General features: G+C 37.8%; 1 protein-coding gene across 4 annotated transcripts in view; it reads right to left on the bottom strand.

The window, feature by feature from the left end:
- Positions 1-22,184, bottom strand: part of TMTC2 (transmembrane O-mannosyltransferase targeting cadherins 2) — a 420,660-nt gene that overhangs the window by 199,024 nt on the left and 199,452 nt on the right. For all 4 annotated transcript variants that reach the window (XR_007469965.1, XM_049693957.1, XM_033407136.2 and 1 more), the window contains one exon: positions 20,493-21,321. Coding sequence is in view for 3 of the 4 variants with exons in the window: in XM_049693957.1 (XP_049549914.1) it covers positions 20,493-21,321 (829 nt within the window). In the remaining variant the exon portion in view is untranslated. The remainder of the gene's footprint in view (positions 1-20,492; positions 21,322-22,184) is intronic.

Below are 22,184 nucleotides of genomic sequence, written 5' to 3'. Positions count from 1 at the left end.
CCCTGTTTCCTAAGACCCTTTCCCAAATCACCCAACCAAAATCCAAATCCAATGTCAGGGCATATAATGAGATTCCTTCAGTGCAAGGAGTGGTTAAGCCAACTTCCTTACTACCAGTGTGTTCCTTCTGGTCTCTGCCTGCAAGGCACCGACATAGAGGATTTCATCACATTCAAATATGAAAACAATTCTTCTTCAAAATCCCTTCTTCCTAATTGCTCTTTAGTACTGTGTTTACCAAAAGAGAGTTTAGGTTTTTAAGTAAGAGCTGACAAGACTAAGCCTAAAATTTTTGCCTACTTTTTTTTTTTATTGTTACTATTCCATACTTTTAAATTTAAATACTATTGATTTTTGCTTCAATGCTACCAGAACCCAATGCTAACCTAAAGATTACTTCTAAAAATATAAAGCTACCCTACAGAATATAACCTAAAATTAAAAATCCTATTAGCAGTCAACTAAATAGTAACCTTTTCACAAAAGTTGTTCATGTTTCAGTGATAAAACAAAAAGTAGGAAAAAAACACATTGTTGACATATAAACCAGTTAAAATCTAGTTTTTACAGATATATTATAGTTTAAAGGAAAATACATTAAAATAAACTATAAAAAGTACATCTTAAAAGGGCTAACGTGATGATTTCAAATCTATATAATTAACCTACAGAATTAATCACTGTAGCTTTAGGGTTTTTTTTTTTTTCCTATTACTTGACAAATTTGATCATATCAACCAAGTCAACTGTTTTATATCAGATCCATTTTTACACCTAGCTGGTCTGATGACTTGAAAGTATCTAAACCAAAACTCAAAAAATACGGAGAAATATTCCAAGGCTCACAGATGGGACAATTTAACATTATAAAGATGTCAATTCTCCCAAAATTAATCTATAAATTCTATATAATTCCAATCAATATTTTAGCATAATTTATTAACAAACTCAAAAAAATGTATTCTAATAACCAAAATAGAAGAGAAAAATGAAACTGGGTCTTTATAGCATATTCACCATATACAAAGGTAAACTCCAGATGGTTTTAAAAGATAAATGTGAAAAAGTAAAGCTAACAGAAGAATATATAGATTATCTCTGTGGAAGGGAAAGTGGCTTCTTAAAAAGACCTCCAAACAGAACTCAAAAAGTAAAACAATTGATGAATTTGAGTATCTCAAAATGAAGGACTTCTACTTATTGAAGGACACTAGGGACATGCATTAATACACCAGGAGAAGATATTTCAAACATCTAAACAAAAAGGAACTGTACTTAGAAATAAAAAGAACTCCAAACAAAGCAATAAGAAATCCAACAGCGGGGGAAAAAAATGGGCAAAGGATATGAACAGGAATCTACAAAAGGGGAAAACAAAATAAATTCTAGAATACATTAAATAATTTTAACTAATACTCAAATTCCTTAGTAACCCAGAGAAACGCAAATTATAACAATGAGACTTGAGATTGGCAAAAATGAGAAAACTGGATAAGGCCAAATACTGGTAGGCATGTGGAATGGGCCCTGTGCACTGTCGGGGGCCTTGTAGCCTGGGGAAACCACTGCGTTCTGCCATCTGACAGATCAGCAAATGTTACTGACTACGTCATGAATAATCCCTGACCAGCAATCCCACTCCCAGAGAAATTCTAAGAGAACATTAAGAGGATGTTTAATGCAAGCCTCTTAGTGTTGGCTGATAGTAGGAAATAATCGACCTGTCCATCATGGGAGTATCATGTGAGACATAAACTTCATGGATTACTATACAGCAGTGAGGACCAGCACATTCCATGTAAATACTGTAACATGAATGGACCTTGAAAAGCCTACAAAGATTCAAAATATCTAATGCATTCTTTTAAAAATATTAAAAATTCATTCCCACCCAAAATCTCACTACATATTTTACAAGGGTACATTATAAATCTAAGGATGCAAATCAAGTACATTAGAGCCGTTACCTATGATGCAAAGGGAAATTCAAGTTAGGAATAGAGATAAAAGGGAATAAATACATAAATAAAGAAGAGGAAAGTTGTAGGGATCACCCTGAAAACTGGCTGCAAACTGAGGAATATAATTAACTTCTGCAGCTGGGTAGCAGGGGATGAAAAGGAGAATGGAGGGGAGGGGAGGATAGGAAAGAATGGACAAAAGGAAAATGAAGGTCACACTTCACATTCTTTTAAAATAGAGATGGGGTTATTCTATATCCTACTTCAGGAATAAAGGGTTTTAACATTCACTAAACTTTTTCTTGTACTACGACAATTCGAAACAGATGTTTGAGATTATCTTCAAATTTTCACTTGGTAATTATACTTTGGACCAACATAACTTAAAGATCTTGTATTTTCATTAATATTTAATGTCATTTACACTTTTAAAATTTTTAATCTCGTATATTTTATTGATGCATTTATTTCACTGCAGTGACCTTTAAAACTAGTTTGATTGGAATAAAATCCCTGAAATTCTTCCAAGAAATTGTGAGTGAAGCCTAAAAAAATGTATCTAGTTTTTCAAAGTCTGTATTTTAATAGTGTGCCCAGATGAATCCAATTCACACATTAAAGCACTGTAGATAATAAAGCACTTATTTGAAGTTTTAAAAAAATGTAATCAGTTTATCCTAAAATCTCAATGTAATTTTTGAAAGTTTTTCCCAACAAACAGTATTTCAAAATATTCAGAGTACTCATTTTATTCCTATTTTTGACACAGTTTATACTATAAGAAGCTGCTCTTGTTGGGGGACTACTGTCCCATTTCATGGGCTTAATGTGCACCACTACAAGCCTAGGTAGAGAAAAAGAGAAGGAAAAGGTGAAGGGAGAAGGGGAGGTGGAGAAGGAATAAAAATATATGTATATTGGGAAAATAAAAATAACAGTGCTTTCATTTATTTAAAGTTTACTATATGCTTGACAGTGTCCAGAATTTATTTAACACAAAAATAACCTTTGAGGTCCATTACTATACCCATTTCATTGATGTATGAACTGAAGTTAATTTTTTAAATTGCAAACTTAATGACAATAGAGAACCAGATCTGTTTCCAGGCATCGAAATCTCACCCTCTCAATACTGAGTCAGAATACAAAGTAGATCACATATTATAATACTCAATATTTACACATATTTAATTGAGGGACTAGAGTATAATACAGAACCAAGATAAATTATCCAAATGAGTCATCCCCTCAGAACTGGTAGGGATAAAATACTCCAGAAACAACAAACTAAAGCTATCTAGTACCCATATTTCATAATGTATTTTCTATACCACAGAAAAATGAATGCCAAACAATATATTAAGTGTTTTACATTTCTTTGGGAATGGAATTTTAAATGTCACATTTTCTAGTTAATGCAATGGAAAGAGAACAGAGTCTACCTATGTAAATAAATGGTTGTTGCTCAAAGATACTGGGGATTTAGGTACATTTATCAAGGACTCCTAAGTGCCCTGAAGATGCCTTATATGTGACAAGAGATTTAAAAAGCATTGTTTAACAAGTACCTGATTTAGTTCTTAGAACTAAGCATATACGATGATTATATTAAGGAAAAGCAAACAGATGCTTCTAGGTATCACTGGATAAGCTTTAGGAAATTTCATCTGTGAAGTTATTTTATTTTCAAAAAGAAAACGAAATTTTTCTTTTAAACAAAGTCAGGAAGCAAAGAAGCAAGAATAACTCATATCTCAAGGGCCCTTCACACTGGTATTTAACTGCATCTAAAAGGTATCCACTTACTAAGAAACTTGACCTTAACTCACAAGGAAAGCTTCTCTTGTACTTCGTCCACAATCTGCCACAGTTCATTTTATGTTCTTTGAAAGGCAGAAAAACAATTAAATATTCCCATCTTGCAAAAGTTCTTCTAAAGAGAAAATCAAATGTGAGCCCCGTCTGGAAATGTTAAGTGATCTACAGCAATGAATCCCTCCAAAAATTTTTCAAAGCCCTCATTCAAATACAGCAGTTCTAAGTTCATAAAGTAATTCAAACTTACTGTAAATTAACTACTGCAATTTCATAGCACTTGATATATTTCACAAAATCAATGCAGGGAGATTTGAGCAATTTTTTCAAGGATATATATTTTTTAATTAATTTAATTTTACTTATTTTGGGCTGCATTGGGTCTTTGTTGCTGCACGCGGGCTTGTCTCTGGTTGTGGCGAGGGGGGGGGCTACTCTTTGTTGCCACGCGCAGGCTTCTCACTGCGGTGGCCTCTCTTATTGCGGAGCACGGGCTCTAGAGCACAGGCTCAGTAGTTGTAGGCGCATGGGCTTAGTTGCTCCGCGGCATGTGGGATCTTCCCGGACCAGGGATCAAACCCGTGTCCCTTGCATTGGCAGGCGGATTCTCAACCACTGCGTCACCAAGGAAGCCATTCAAGGATATTTTTACTTTACACTAAAAGTTTGGAGATATTTATATTCATTGATTATAAAAAAAGTTTAAATAATTTTATGATTACGGCATGCATTACTTTGAAAAATTAGCTAATAAGATGAATGAGGGTGGGAGGGAGATGCAAGAGGGAGGAGATATGGGGATATATGTATAGCTGATTCACTTTATTATAAAGCAGAAACTAACACACCACTGTAAAGCAATTATACTCCAATAAAGATGTTAAAAGAAAAAGATAAATGAATCTCTTAATATTCAAATTTCAGCTACTTAACATTCAGGCATGCAGTCATGCCTCAGGGTTATCATGCCAGCATTTCCATTCCATTGGTGCAGTGAACACAGCCACCAGAATCAGCAAGGACTCCATTTTTGACGTCTGCCTTCAGCTGTAATTTATTTTTACTTTAGAACTTTAATATATGTCTTTAGTCCCTATAGCAACACCAAGTTCTATGTAAAGATCTGGCAAAATTGAAACATTTAATACTGTTTTAAATAAGGTGATAGGGCTTCCCTGGTGGCGCAGTGGTTGAGAGTCCGCCTGCCGATGCAGGGGACACGAGTTCATGCCCTGGTCCGGGAGGATCCCACATGCCGCGGAGCGGCTGGGCCCGTGAGCCATGGCCGCTGAGCCTGCGTGTCCGGAGCCTGTGCTCCGCAACAGGAGAGGCCACGGCGGTGAGAGGCCCGCATATCGCAAAAAATAAAAATAAAAAAAAAATAAGGTGATAAATCCTAAATTTTGCTTCCTCCAATTCTAAGTTACTTGTTTGAAATCAGAATGCTACCCCCCAAAAAAGGTTTAAACATTGAAATTTGCCAGTTATCTAAGCCAGGCCAGCAGCAAAAGGAAATAAATACAGGAGTGCCTAGTGTACCTGTACTGGATGAGGAAACTGTGCCTCAGAGAAAGTGACACTTAAAAGCTAACCGAGCTAAAAGTTATGTCTGCTTGGTTCCAAAACCCTTGTTTTAATCACTATGGAACACCTGGACTTCAGATGTGTTCCAAAAATGGTGTTACTAAAGATATAAGTTAAATAAACGTCATTTTAAAATATAAAGGATAATTACGTTAAAATTTCTAATCTCAGTGAAAAGGGAAGAGAAAGAAAGTAGAAGGAGGGGAAAAAAGAGCCACTCAACTGCATGAAACTTAAAATTAATGTGAATGTGGTTTTTTTTTTCTTGTTAACCAGAATGATTTCTCATTCTATCCATTAACAAACATTGTAAGGGAGTCAACATTTGTAGCCTGGGCTTTTTACTAATTGTATGATAGTGACTCCAGGGAAATATGAGCCCTTATAAGCCTACAAGAATTTATTTTTCCTAGTAATTATACCTTGGATTATTATAGAAACGAACATAAAGTGGGTAAAAAAAAAAACTGCCTGGCTAAAATGTTAAGTGGAAAAAGTACACATAATTTAAAGATTATGATTCATATGATACGGAATACATATACTATACACTTTTACACTCTAATTAGAGCAATTTTATAATATGCAATTATTTCTCATTTCCCTACCTTTGGTTACTTCACACGGAGCTGAAAATAAGTTTATTCCTAATAAGGGAAAAAAGTATTAAAAATGAAAAGATAAAATTTAGTATTCCACGGATATGTTAACATTGTCTTCACAGCATTGTTAGTCACTACACTATCTATGTGCATATTGTAATATCCACATATACAGTTCAGTGCAGGTTTTTTGGTTTTAACACATCTAGGGTTATTCCTTAGCGTTTCACCATCTGCAATCTCTACTGTATTCTGACTAACTATGAGCCACCCCCAGGTCCACAGTTCAGTGTCTGCTATCAGTACCACCCATGGTCTGTGAAGCTGGGTCTCACCTGTGGAAGCCTTCACTCTTTCATTTCCCAACTGTGCTCAAAATTTTTCCCATTGCCTTTCCATCAAAAGAAAACAAATCTCTTTATGTTCCTATCTGATAGCAATGTGCTCTCTGTGAAGTTTCTGATTAACCCACAGCATTATACATGAAGACAGCAAATACAATTGCATTTGCAAATATAATGACTGGACAAGGAAGAATTTAGAATCATCTGAGCTTTGAGGCTCTCCTCAAATCTTACCAACAGACCCTTTTTTTGGCCTATTACACTGTCAATCTAAAACACTTGGTGAATATATAACTGGTATATAGTGACCCTATTTATACAGAAGACATACCAATTCAGTAAAGACTCATCAGAAATTCCTCACATCTGGCTGATCTCTTAGCCTATGAGGCTGTTCAATCACTACCATAGGTTGACTGTAAATTCTACAGAGTAGTTGAGTTACTTCTGATTTCATATAAGGAACATAATAGAACCAAAGAATCTCTTAGAGTTTGTCTCCGACATATTTGGTATCATTTGAGTCTGGTTCAGCTCTAAAAGACGAACAACCTTTAGAAAGGGCAAGAGTTCAGGAATTCTAAACAACTCCAGGGGGAAAACAGAGAAGTGATTTTTTTTTTTCTTTAGTTCTCTCTTTTGTTCCTCTACACTCCAATCTCATAATCTACTTTATCTCACAGTGAATCCTGTCATCATTTGGATGGGTCCCTGCCATCAAACGGCCCCAGGTTAGTTTCCTATTACGTGTCACTAAAAGGAAATTTGATGTGGAGACATAAACCAAAATATCCCAAACCTAAGGTTTTAGTTCTAATTCTGTTAACAATTAGATCTGGGTACACTGAAGTAAATTACTGGACTCTCCTATTTCTTATTAACAGTAGTAAGTAAACATGTAATATGGGCCAAACCCTGGGCTAGGGTGCTACACACACTCTGTCCCACACAGTGGTATTGCTATACTCACTATACAGATCAGCCACTTGACACTCTAAGGACGATAATAACAGCTATTCATGGTCTGGGTTAGGATTAGGACCCCGATCTACCTTACTGCAAAATCTGTCCTACTTACCATGCCTTTTCTCCCTAAGCATTCTACCCCTCCTTTAGTTTCTCATCTGTAAAACAGGTGCAACAATACTTGCCCAAGTTAAACTCCAGCATCACTGAGATAATTAAATAAGAAAATAAAACTCTGTAAAGTACATTACTATGGAAAAGGAATAATATGTCATTAATAGATCATCTTCCATAAAAAGCATAACAAGTTAGATACACCCTTTAACAGCATATCTCCTGTATTTAGAATCTATGGTCATGCTACTGAGGATTTCATTGCCAAGCAAATCCAGGCCAAGAAAAACAAATCTCAAAGCAACGTTAAATACTCTCAAAGCCAGTTTTAAGAAGAGAAAAAGAATAAAAATCAAAGATTACATTTTATTAAAAATAAATCAGTTCCTAAGATAAACATGCAGTATATCTCAAACATCCATCAGGACACCATGTTATACGCTATATTACATTAATATATTCAATATATTGATTTTTTTAAATTTATTTTTTGGCTGTGCTGGGTCTTCATTGCTGCTCGCGGGCTTTCTCTAGTTATGGCGAGCGGGGGCTACTCTACATTGCGGTGCACGGGCTTCTCATTGCAGTGGCTTCTCTTGTTGTGGAGCACAGGCTCTAGGCGCACGGGCTTCAGTAGTTGCAGCGCGCAGGCTCAGTAGTTGTGGCACACGGGCTTAGTTGCTCCTCGGCATGTGGGATCTTCCCAGACCAGGGATCGAACCCGTATCCCCTGCACTGGCAGGCAGATTCTTTTTTTTTTAATACCAGCAAAGCAAAAGCAAGTTTATTTGGGAGCAGAAAACAACTGCAGTTCGAGACACACAACTATAGCAAACCACATGCGAGTCCAGCAAAGAAAGGAGAGGAAACTTTTTGTTGAGGAGAAGGGAAAGTTGGGAGGGGCTGTTATAAACAAAAAGTCCACTATAGCAGGGGTCCCCAACCCCCGGGCCACGGACTGGTACTGGTCTGTGTGGCAGGCAAATTCTTAACCACTGCACCACCAGGGAAGTCCAATATATTAATTTTTAACAGTCACTCTTAACTCAGCACCTAGTGCTGAACGTGGAAAAAGTAGAGTTAATAACTAGAGAAAACAGCATTTCAAAAAGTGAAAAATGATCAGTAAGAACAAGTATCAAGAATAAAATATTTATGTGAGTAGAAAAATATTTACTTACAAATGCTAATGAGAAGAAAAATTAGCTATTAAATAAATTTCTAAAAATATCAATTACCTTTCTATATGCACAAATCTTGGGCAACTATTATTTTAATGTATTTTCTTCTATACTTTCAGCTAACTACGAACAACAGAAAAAAGAGGGAGGTTAATTTTCTTTGCCTTTTTTGCTGCTACAGGACAAATAGATAAGGGTTCTTCAAAGGCTGTGCAGCCAGTACTTGTATGAGGCATTTTCGCATCACTTGAGAAACAATATTGAAACAAAGGATGATGTTACTCATTTAACAGCCTTAAACGTACAACTCAGGAAGTCTACTTCCAAACAGCAGAAGGAAGCTAGTACATAGAGGGGTAAAATAAATAGGAAGAATGAGAAGGGTGAATGCACTAAAATGACATTCTCACATCAGTTGAGCACTATGAGAAAGAGAAGGGCTGGCCCACTTTCCTGAAGCTCTAATCGTAACTGGACTGGATCCCAACAGGGAATTTTCAGAGGCCATTAAAGGCTCTTTTACACCAAACACATCTACTGGATACATATTAGTGTTTAATAAATATTACCAACTAGAAATTATGACTAGATATGTGGTTTCAGAGGCATAAACCCCTATATTCCATCCATGAGTCCTAAGTGGTGTTGACGTTCAGAGGATTTACATTTTAGGTTGATTAAAACCCACAGAGAAGCTGTATTTCCCTATGAAATCATCAGGATCGGGGTTAGGATATACTTCTTTAAGTCTAAACTTTTAACTTAAAAACCTCAAAAGTAAATATCTACTCCAGGCTCAATTTAGACATGAGCTGGGAACCAACAGCCATGATCAAAGCAAGGCAGGTCTCTGATCAAAGTACCACTTAAGACTCTTGGTTCTAGGATTGCACCACAGAGCCCAAACTTTAGTGACTGTATCACCTGCCCGAAAAAACTTTCTCAAAATCATTGTCCTATACTGTAAAAGCAAAAGAGATTTTTAAAATCTTGTGCCACTGCTTCCTAATAATAGAATTGCAAGAGCAAAAGTAATTTCAAATAGTGATTGGAGATAAGAAAAACACACAACACATGGATTTGGACAATAGCATTAATTAATATGCTCATGCTTTGCTTATGTAAACCCAGAAACTTATCTCTACTTGAAAATTGTTTTCAACACTCACATGAATATGGACAACAGCATTCAGTTTTAACCACTAGAGTGAACACGACTTGAAGCTGTCCTTGGGAAATATTCAGATAATATGAAAACAGACTAAGTAGAGAAATGAGGTATTCTATACCAGTTTTGCAAACCACCAAAGCTTATTTGTAAAACTCAAAAAGAATAAGCCAGGCTTCCCTGGTGGCGCAGTGGTTGAGGGTCCACCTGCCGATGCAGGGGACACGGGTTCGTGCCCCGGTCCGGGAAGATCCCACATGCCAAGAAGCGGCTGGGCCCAGTGAGCCATGGCTGCTGAGCCTGCGCGTCCGGAGCCTGTGCTCTGCAGTGGGAGAGGCCACAACAGTGAGAGGCCCGAGTACCGCAAAAAAAAAAAAAGAATAAGCCAACTGATAAAGTAAAACCAGATATTATCTCAACATATCTCAGACCTCCTGCTCCTTCCTGGTAGTCTCGTGATACATAATTTGAGAAATTTACTCTCTTTTCCCGAGGAAAGAAAAGAGAGGAAGAGAAGAAAGAAAGTTTATCGCATTTCTTTATTATACAAACTCCCAGTTGTAATATGCAGAGCCCCAAACATTACAAGACTATAGGTTTCCTCTGCCATCCAGGGAAAGAGTTGAAAAAAAAGTTCGTTGACACCTCAGTTATCTGTTCTTGTCAAAATTTGACTCTCAGCTATTGTATTGCATATCTAATCCAGTTCCTTCTTTCTAAACTTCCAATTCCTAGAGAGAAAGTTCTCCCAATTAAAATGTATGCCTACACTACTCCCAAAAAAGATGTTAATGTTTTAATATAATACCCCATGGTGTTTTACATAGAGCAACTGAATTATGCTGTTTAAGGTGACTGAATAAATGTTCAGAGCAGCTAACATCATTGGGATCTATACTCCTAAATACAAGACACAACAAAGCCCCTGACAGAGTCCAGCCCTCGAGCAAGGTTTTTTGTTTGTTTGTGCTTGTTTCTCTCTACTATTTAATCAAGTTGGATTGTAGTGTCTTGCTTGGTAAATAATATTATCATTTTTAAATCATATCTTTTAGCGTTTGGTCCTTATATTTTAGTAAGCACATATATGTTTCCACTAGATCCCCCTGGATGGTAATATTCCTATTTTTAAATTAGAAATAAATTTAACACTAAACTAAAACTAAACGGAGGAGAGATTTCTAATTTAACACCCATATGCATTAAAAATAGGGCTCACACTTTGTTTCTCCCATAGAGTTATATATAAACAGTCTTCTACATCCAAGTCTTTTTCAATAATTATACGACTTGGAACATCTCAGATTTTTCCATAATCCCTTGAGACTTAACTGGAATTTTCTTTTACTTCCACCATCACCAGTAATAGGTGTGCACGTGTAATAAGGGTAAAACTAAAAAACATGTGTGTTTGTCTTCTTGAAAATCTGCTGTATCTGTGACATTATCTGCAAGTTTATATTACAGCAGAAAACAAATATACATTACCCTTCTGTGTTTTATAAGGATCAAATACCTGTAACTTGATTTTGCTTAAGACAGTGCTCTAATACACTTTTTAGCTTACTTGGGCAACTTGGTTCTCTTGTGGAAGGAGAATTTAAAATTTCAAAACTATCTTCTGTGTCATAAACAACAACTCTATTCTCAAACTCTAACTTCTAACGTAGCTAACCCATTCCTTAATAGATGCTAGATTGAAGGATATTTCTTGGGTGTTTCTCTTTCCGACAGTACAGTGAAACTCGATGTTCAGAGATTGCCTCCTAGTACAGAACACACGCTAGACAGAAATTACAAAGTATTTGTTAATGAATGTATTAATTGATGGGAAAGTAAGGGCAATCCCTAAGCTTAGAGACTGCTTGAAAGCAGGAATCCAGAAGGTTAAACAGTTCTGAAGATGGTACTCACCTTGCGTACATCTGTGAAACTAAGAGGAAAAGGGCTTAGGGTTTATTTAGTCAGCTTCAAAAGGGAGGTCAAATTGGAGAAGCCGAACAAACTCAAACCCCCTGAAGGGAAGTGCCAGTCTCACCCAGGGACACGGGTGAAAAACAAATTTAGAAGAATATAAATTTGATAAAACATTATAAGTAATTTTGGGGCTTATTCCAGGAATGCAAAGTAGGTTCAACATTAGAAAATCGATTAACATAAATCATTAACATAAACAGATTGAGTGGAGAATATCATTATCAACATTAATTCCTAAAAAGAAATTTTAGACTAGAAATAAGAGGAAAACTCTACTGATAAAAGCTGTCTACTGAAAAACCTATAAAATATACATAATTAATGGTGAAATATTTAAAACATTTTCTTAAACAAGAATAAGACAAAAATCCTGCTGTCATCACTCTTGTTTGAGATTGTAATGGGGGTTCTAGCATAAAATAAGAGAACACAAATGAAAGAAACAAAACTGTGAAATAAGAAGAGGTATGGGGGAGGTTCTGGTAATAGCTTTCTCTTAATCTGCAAAATGCATGTTTTAGTAGTATCCTTTAAGTGGTTCAAATATGAGGTATGTGTATATATTTCTCAATGAATGAAATATTTCATATATGTTTAATTAAAAAAAAAAAAGGCAAAGAGGGCTTCCCTGGTGGCGCAGTGGTTGAGAGTCTGCCTGCCTGCTGATGCAGAGGACACGGGTTCGTGCCCCGGTCCGGGAAGATCCCACATGCCGCAGAGCGGCTGGGCCCGTGAGCCATGGCCGCTGAGCCTGCGCGTCCAGAGCCTGTGCTCCACAACGGGAGAGGCCACAACAGTGAGAGGTCCGCGTACCACAAAAAAAAAAAAAAGGCAAAGAAATGTTAGAGCATTTTAAGAATCAAATACAAAACTAATACAGAAATCAGAATAAAGTAACTTTACACTTATTTTAATTATATGTGAGTTTCAGTTCCTTTGAAATATAACCACTGGTAAATATATTCAATCTAAGGCAACACTAATTTTAGGTTTGAGGGTTTTCAAAAACCCATAAAGATTCTAAAAGTTCTGTTACGGATAATCCCAAAGAAACAGCAGTACGTCACCTACTTCACTGGTAAAACACCGTAGGACCATTTTCACTGAGTCTGTTGTGGTCTGTTTTATTTTTTTGTTTTCTTCTTCCCTACACAACTGTACTTGCAGCCATTAGAGCTGGAACCAAAGAAAAGATTTATGTGTTACTCCATTCTTAGAGGCAAGGAAACCACATGCTTTTGAACTACTGTGACTTACTCTATCTCAACTGAGAAACAACCGTAATTCATTTCCTCAAGAATCAAATGTTTAAAAGGGGCCTTAACAATTTAGCAGATTTACTTGTTTAAATCCTTTGGTTGAGCCAATGAGACATTTTCATTTTACTCTTGTCAGTCCCATTATTTTATATTTCTTTTTTCTACTCAGAAGAGACGAATTGAGAAGAAACACTGAATTTCTTTACCCTCTGGAAACCTGATCCCACTTCACCTTGTTTTTCTCTCAATCAGCCTTTTAGGGGGCTTTTTCCCAGCTATCTCCTACCATATCTGTTAAAAATGAAAATCTGTATTTTACAGCTTTTTAACTCAGGCCAGCCAATCTGATAAGATATTATACTGGTTTTCCTTCCTGACTTAACTGCTTCATGTTACTTTTCATAAAAATCTGTACCTCTTTTGAAAATTTTTCATCTTCAGAAGTAATATGAAATATAAGCTAAGAAATATAAGATTTAGCTAAGAAATATAAGATTTATTACACAATCTCAAAGCTGGCTGGTTAATTGCAATTTACCATAGTTAAAGAAGACAGTCAATTAGAGGTAACCAAAAACTTAGACCATAAAATCCACAAGGAATTAGTCAAGTTTCACATGACTTAAGAGGTTTAGATTTCACTTAAATTATGAATTGTTTTCTTCATAAAATGATATTCCTTCCACATACTTGGTTCTTGAAATCTGCAACCATGTGAAATTGAAATTGAAGTGTCAATTTTACAGAAATCCAGGAAAAAAGAAAAATTGTCAAATGTTGCATGGCTGAAACAACTATTCAGTTTCTGTTTTTCTATATCTAAATGGGCACTGTTTGTCATTTGCATAAGGAGGCGTTGAATATAGGATGTGTGAGTAATCACCCTTAAGAGTTTCAAATACATTTATCATTATATACACATCTTTTATATCTATCATCTCACATATTTACATTAGAAAAAGGCATTAAAATAAATGTTTTCTTGTTAAATTTTCCTTGGATGAACGCTGCTTCATTGTTCCTAATTATTTTAAGAAATTGTTTCCAAACAATTAAAAAGCATAGTCGTGTTCTCTAAAGCAAATTGATACAGAGTTAACAAACCAACCATTCTAAAGAGCTGATTTGATTTTTAATCTATAACTTGAAAAAATGTAAATGCCTTTTAGCACACCAGCTATGCTGCCTATATGTTATCATTCTTTTTTATGTATATGTGCCCACTGATCTGTTTATCTATAATAACTTTGTTAGTCTCTGCTTATGACCTTAATCACTAAGGACGTCAGTGAGTAGGTGGTTTTAGGGAAGACTGGTGAAGAGTTTGAGATGTGGACAAATCACCCAGGTGGAGAAGTCCCCCACAGATAGGAAGTCATGGGGAAGGTAACTTAGAAATTCAATGACACATTTATTGACCCCGCACTATATCCCAGGTAGTGGTCTAGATTCTATAGAGAAAGGAAAATGAAGGCAGTCTTTGGACAGAACCTTGCAGAATGAATCAGTTTGGGGAGGAGACAAAACCATACAAGAGACAGCTGTGGAAAATGAGAGACAGTCAAAATTGTGGAGTGGCCTTGAAAGCCTGAGAGCAGGAATCAGTGGTGCCAAATTCTGTAAGAGCCAAAGACACACGGGGATTTAGATAAGGCCAGAGGCCAAGAAGGAAAGTGATCATACGTTGAACCACCTTGTAATGAACTAAGAAATGCTTGTTTCAAGCAAATGTTAATCAATAGTTTATAAAAAACGGTGCTTTAAACACACGCTTCAAAAAAGAAAAACCTTTTAAATATTATGTGGCTTGCTCATTAAAGCAGTCATCAAAGGAAATTTCCTTTTTCCTAAGCACAAAAATGCAAAGAGTTATTGTGAAATCAGCGAACTATGGTAATCAACTATGTCTAGTATTTTCCTGACATTATCAACCACATAATGAGGTAGGACTTGTAGTTTACATAGTCCAAATCAGCTATCATTTCTCCACTATCCAGATTTAAACCATAAATTAGCAACACAGTCACTGTGACAGGCTCTACCCATCCTCATTTGCATCCAATCAGTTAATGACTGGCAGCTGTCTGCAAGACCAATTACTGAAGGCAGCAGCTTTCATGTATAATGCTTCATGAGGCTTAAAATCATATTCTGTTAAAGTACACGGAAGACTGAAGAACTCCAAAATTTGCAAAGGCTTTCAAAGGAGGGAAAGAAAAACTAACTCAATGAAATAACTGTAATCTCAGACAACCTTACATAAGACTGGCTTTAAAGGGTTTCTAATCTTTGGCTAGGCTCAAATAACATCACAGACTTAGAAAAATCTACCTTAAGGAAGATTACGACCAGTCTCATAACTGCTAAAGGAGTCACTGTAGCCAGAACTATATTTATTAGCATGTTATAAACAGAAAAAATCAGGAAGCTGGATTTTAAAAGTTTTGCCTTGCATCAAAATGGAAGCGTATGTCACACAAGGCACTCGTGGAGTCCAAAACTAACTCCACTCCCAATTCTATCCCTCTTATTATGGAGCATGCCTCAGTACCTGGGGTATCAACAGCATATTTTACACTTTCTCTTCCTTTAATGAATGTACATTTTATCTCGAAAAAGGTTCTCTAAACTCTTTCAGGAGAAGGATTATGACTAAAGTTTACTCGTCAGTGTATTCGTTATTGAATGCCCTCTCTCTACCAGGCACTGTCCTAGTTGCTACATATATAGCATTAAAAAAAGGCGAAACTCCCTGCCTTCTTGTGTCGTGCATTTTAATGGACACTGACAATGCATTCAAACAATAAACACAGAAACATGGAGAATATAGTATGTCAAATGGTCCTAAGTGTTATGGGAAAAGCAAAGTATGGAAAGAGGATAGGGAATGCTAGACCAGGCAGAAGCAGAGGGGTAGTTGCAATTTTTCAAAAGGTTGACAGTTTTACATACAGCACCTTACTGATAATGCAACACTGGACTGGAGACCTAGAGGAGGTGAGGGAGATAGAGGTGAGACTGTCCTGGGAAACACATTCCAAGAACAAGCAATGACAAGTGCCAAAGCCCTGAGGCACGGGCTTATCTGGGATAGAGAAGGCACATCAAAGGGGGCCAGTAGGGCTGGAGTGAAGCAAGTGATGGCAAGGCTGGGAGATGTACAGTGTCAAGTCTCTGATTGTGTGCTTTGACTTTGGGAGAAATGGGTGCCAGTAGAGGACTGGGGGCAGTGAACACCATACTCTGGCTTACGTTTCAAAGGAATCATTAGGGCTGCTGATGGCAGGCAGATGCTAAGGATGGAAAAATGGAAGCAGGAGTTCAGCTCAGACATGTAAAAAGCTTGGAACTCATCACTCCCATTCTTACAACAAGAATACACTAAAGGAACTGCAAAACCAATGGCTTTTCTTGCGGACTTCCCTGGTGGCGCAGTGGTTAAGAATCCACCTGCCAATGCAGGGGACATGGGTTCGATCCCCGGTCCGGGAAGATTACACATGCCGTGGAGCAACTAAGCCTGTGCGCCACAACTACTGAGCCTGTGCTCTAGAGCCCGCGTGCCACAACTACTGAAGCCTGTGCGCCTAGAGCCCATGCTCCGCAACAAGAGAAGCCACCGCAATGAGAAACCCACGCACCACAACGAAGAGTAGCCCCCGCTCGCCGCAACTAGAGAAACCCCGCGTGCAGCAACGAAGACCCAACACAGCCAAAAAATAAATAAATAAAATAAAAAATTAAAAAAAAAATGCTAAAGGAACTGCAAAACCAACGGCTTTTCTTGGAACCATCAGTGAATTGAGGTCACTGGGCAAACCATCACCAGGAAATCTGGAGAGACTGGAAAATCCAGTCATGCAGAGATGAGATTACCTGGAGCAGAAACTGATAGGAACAAGTAACTGGCAATTTTGAGAGGAGTTGCTGGAAGCTGAGTTGTGGAAGAGCTTCAGTAAGAGGGAGAAACTCCTGGAGGCCACGGTCTTAGGGGCTTCTACTCTTTTGTGGGTTTTACCTCCAGGGACCCCCATTCTCACATTGAAGAGCCAAGAAACAGGCCTTCCTGGCTCTACAAGAGGAGGAGAAATATAAATTTTATGAAATAAGCCCTGATCCCCCTCCATAACAAAGGTCTACTCTCCAGGGGAGTGGCCTTACCCAGAGCTGCGGGGGACAGTCATCCCTATCACTCCCATCCCCTCTGGCCTTCCTGTCCCAATTAGGAGACACAGGGAAAGCTAAGAAACTTTCATAAAGGTTACAGCCCAGAGGCACCAGGATTTAATCACCAAATAAGAGGACACTTCCCTTCTCCTACATTTAACCAACACACTTACAGGGCTCCATTATAAAAATGGTGAATTTACAGTGGAAAGAGATGCAAAATACAGACTCTGAGTTGTTGGGGAAGCCCAAAGACAACAGGGGAGACAAGAACAAGGACACCAGGGAAATACAATGCCTCTGGCACCTATAGCTACAGCAAACATTAAACTGACGCCCAACTCAGAGCCAGATTAACATTAAAGCTCACATTAAGCCTATTTACCTAAGTTCTTATTACCTGATACATCATGTCTGACTTTCATAAAAGCATGCTAAAAGGCAAGAAAATAGAAGAAAGAGATTACTTTAGAGGTTTTTAGTAATAATCTGATGAAAGATGATGGTGACTTTGGCCATGATGTTAGCAGTGGAGGTGGTGAAATGTGGTCAAGTTCTGGATGTGCTTTTGAAGAGAGAGCAGAGGATTTGCTGATGAAATGGAGGTAGGGTGCAAAAGAAAAAGAGGAGGTATGGAAGACTCCTAAGCATTGGTCAGAGCTTTTGAGAAAACGGAGTTGCCACCAACTGAGATGGCAAATGCTGTAAGTAAAGCAGCTGGCTGGGGCGCAGGTTGGGGAGGGGGCATTATTCAGGAATTCAATTTCTGATGTCTCAAAAGATTTATACTATTGGTCAGCTGTGTACTCATTTAACTAATAAAACTTGGAGTAGCTAAATACTATAGCACTTCTTAAGTACTAAGAAGGAGACATGGAAATATATCAGAAACCAAAGACATGCTTAATAATTGTTTTACTGGGGACTTCCCTGGTGGTGCAGTGGTTGAGAGTCCACCTGCCAATGCAGGGCACATGGGTTTGAGCCCTGGTCCAGGAAGATCCCACATGCTGTGGAGCGGCTAAGCCCATGTGCCACAGCTACTGAAGCCCGCGTGCCTAGAGCCCGTGCTCTGCAACAAGAGAGGCCACTGCAACGAGAAACCTGCAACCAGTGGCCCCTGCTCACTGCAGCTACAGAAAGCCCACAAAGACGCAACGCAGCCAAAAATAAATCAATAAAATAAATTAAAAAAAAATAATTGTTTTACTGAGTGAATGGATGAATGAAGAAATGATCAGTCATCTTAACCATGTCACCAAAATAACTTCAGCAAAATCAGAATCATAGCGTCAGCAGTACAGTAGCTAATGCCGGAAAATATCTAGGAATTTACGAACTGCTTTTGCTTATTCTGGGACAGAGACTGCTAATCACACTGGCATCTCAGTATCTGCCCTCCCCTTCTTCAAGAGTTAATAAAATTTGGCTGGGTGCTTAGCTTCTCAAAATAAAGATAACATTTCTCAGCCTTCCTTGTAGCTAGGTGTGGCCAACAGTCTGGGAGCAAGCATGGTGTGGCAATTTCTGTGATACGCTCTTAAAGAGAATGGGAACACCCACCATTTGCCCTTTCTCTCCCTCTTCCTGTTAGCTGAAGTGCTGATGTGATGCTGAGGCATCTTGGACCACTTGGACAGGGTGACACTACTGAGATGGCAAGGGAACAAAAGCAAAGGAGCACGGATCCAGAAAACCCACGGCGCCATCTTATCAGCGCTGGACTGTACAGGCTTAGATTGTTACATGAAAGAATAAAGTTTCTATCTTATTTAAGCCACTGTTATCTCGGCTCTTTGTTACAGTGGCTTAACCTGAAACTTAACCAATACATTTAACAAATCCTTAGAACAACCCCGGGATGAAATTAATATGCTGGGGTTTTCTTTTAATTCCTTACTGTGTATCTCTCTCAAAGAGCAGGAAAATAAACTAGCAACATAGCTTTGTTTTATATATTTACATGTACCAGTGAAGAAAAACTAGCTCAAAAGCATTCTGTTGAGAACTGATTGCAACAATTTTTACAGCAAGATTGGGGTTCAGGCATTCAATAAACTGTGCAGCACTCACTACCTAAAAAGCCACATGGTAAAGATTTTTCCAAGAGAATTGAGAAATTCTACGCTCTGTATTAGCTCAATTTTAATGTTTCTACTCCCATTAAAATCTCTGCAATCTATTAAGCATTATAAGTACCAACAATTAGTCCCTTGGCTGAAAGAAATGAGCAGTGGTTCACTGAACTCTTGACTTAATTGGTCATCGATAGGGATGTCAGAGTTGTTTCTGGGGCATCTAGATCTTTGGATATATATATCCTGATACATATCAGCAGGCCATTCCATTCATTAGGAAGAGTTTCACACATTCAGTATTTGAATAACTGGTACAGAAATGTGTTGGAAAAAGCCCAGTTCAAATGCTATGCAAGCAACCATAATCTGAAGGATAAAACACTCAAAAGTGCCTTATGAAGAACAAGACTCTTTGGCACTATTCACTATGATATATTTCTACACTTAAAATGTACACTTATTTTCGTTCAACTGCTCTCTAGCTTCTCTCATCATTCATTGCCTAAACCAGAGAGATCACTGCATTAACAGCTTTTGACTATTCATTTATGCTTTAAAGGCGACTTTCTACTCAAGCAATAGATTCTGAGATTTACTAAAATAATTTTTTAAATCAAAAGCAGTAATGAAAAATATGCTCCATCTTCTCCTTGTATAGTGAAAAGTTTATTTCCTTAAGTGACTTAAGGACTTTCAGATAAGAATATGAGAACTGCTTGGCAATACCCAGATTATTTAGTCTCTGCAAAGCTAAGGGTGACTCACACTTGCACGCACACACACTGATACCTACAGACACCATGTCAAGGTTCAGAGGTGGCCTTACCTCCAAATCTTTTAAAGGTATCAGTGTAAGCCTCGTGGTATTTCCTCAGGCAGTGCTTGGAAAACAGAAGAGCTAAACTATACTTATGTGGGATAACCTGACTTTCATTGCATGATGAAAAGAGATGATGTCCGTGCCAGTTTTTTAGAATGTGGAAACCAAGCCTTTTTCTAAATTCTTACGATAGTATTTTTACACAATAGGAGCTCTAATTCCTCTGGACAAGTATAGTCAGAAACATAGGAAAACACTTCCCTATTCCAAATATGGAATGCTGGATGTTTCTAAAATAATGGTACTGCTCCCTCGCTTAAAAAAAACCAAAAATTATAAGTATTGAGTAAAAGAACCTCTTCTTCCTTAATACTGTGTGTTTTAAGGCAAGAAGCAAAGATATAAAAAGGCAGAAAAAGTAAACCGTCCAGGCAAAAGCATAAAATAAAATATTACCTTTAGCTGGGTTTACTTTTATCCCTGACCTATACAGCATTTCCTCATTCTGCCAGTCTCCGTTCCTGATCGCCGTCTTGAGTCCATAGAAAACAATTAACGTAGCTGTAGCATAAAAAATCAAGCTCTTGAGAAACCGCTTTTGGACTTTGACATAAAGGGCTCTCGCACCCACTGTAATGAGGAGGCAGAAGCCCATACTAGGAATATACAGTACTCGCTCTGCAATTACAAAGCCAACATAGAAGAACAGGTTCGTGGCAGGAACGAAGGGTATTATTAACAAAGACAAAGACAAAACAACAATGTTCTCTGTAGAAGGAAGCCGTGTTCTCTGTGACACATTATTTTTAATGCCATTTTCTACTTTGGATGGAAAGCTGGGCTTAATCTCTGAGTTCTGGTACTCCACCTCTGAATGGCAGCTATGTCCATTTGCATTCTGCTTGCCATTTGTTACAAATTTCCCGTTGCATTCTCTTTCTACGCTTGGGCTCTTCAAACCATAGTAGGCAAGGAGGAGGAGTCCAGTATAGAAGGCCACAGTGTGTAGGTTTCTCCAATCACAAATTGTTTTGAGCAGAGGCACGGCATCCATTGACCAATCAAAACTGAGGGTATCTGGGCAGAGCAACAGCCAAAGGTTCTTGGTTGGCAAGTAGAAGAAGGTGAGTGTGCGAGCCAGGAGGCTATCCGAATCAGCAGCTGGGTTGTCAGAGTTGGAAAAGCTTGGTGGTTTGTTTCCCATCCAGTATAAACGGGCACCCAAAAGGGAAGTTCCCCAGAAAGTTAACAAACTAATGCTGAGAAAAAGAGACAAGTTCTTCCTCTGAAACCAAAAGAGAGGGGGAAAAAAATTAAGATCATCATCAAGACAACATAGGAATACAACACTTAGAGATGAAAAATACTTTAAATGGACAACTAAAAACAGAGCATTAGGTTTCAAATACATGACTTCGTTTCCATCTCCTTTAAACATGCTTACAGATATCGTAAGCTTAAAAAAAATGGACTATGGAATTCTACTCTGCATATAACTTTTGATGAGTATCCTTTCTTCTTGTTCCTCTCTAAATACCAATAACCAAAACTTCAATTTCTTAACCTCTATAAAACGGGTTGAATACATTTCCCTCTCGAAACTGGTGTCAGGTCAAAATAAGACTACAAAGTGGAAGTACTTAGCACTGTATATGGGATATAGTAGACATCTAATAAATGTCTTCTTTCATTTTATAGTTTAGATTCTGGGGAAAACAAAGAGCAGACATGCCAAAAAATATGGAGTATGACAGGATTCTGCATGCCTCAATCGCATTTAGCTACAGGCTTTTCAAAAGCTCACTTTATGCCACCTTGCTTTTACAAAAGACCTAAATTAGTACCTATGTTCATTAACAACAACAAACATGCAAAGAGGACTTTCACTTTTACAAAAAAGGTGAAAAGTGAAAGTAGGTTCAGCATTTGTTTTTGCAGGGAGCCACCTACAGAGGCAGTGCGTACCCCACTGAGTGGCACCACCAAGCTCCTTCCCCAGGAGCTATACTCAGCATCAAGCTGCCATAGCTTTAAACTGTTTCTGTGAGCATTTGCACTTTATCTTGATTTACCTGGTACATCCAGTTAGCAAGATGTGCCCTCAGGTAATAGCTTATTTGCTTTAAGCCATTTCGGCTTGCAAAAGGT

The sequence above is a fragment of the Orcinus orca genome, chromosome 11 (assembly GCF_937001465.1).
Source record: "Orcinus orca chromosome 11, mOrcOrc1.1, whole genome shotgun sequence".
Taxonomy (NCBI): Eukaryota; Metazoa; Chordata; class Mammalia; order Artiodactyla; family Delphinidae; genus Orcinus; species Orcinus orca.
The sequence above is the reverse complement of the archived record's forward strand: the minus strand, read 5'-3'. Positions and strand labels throughout refer to the sequence as shown.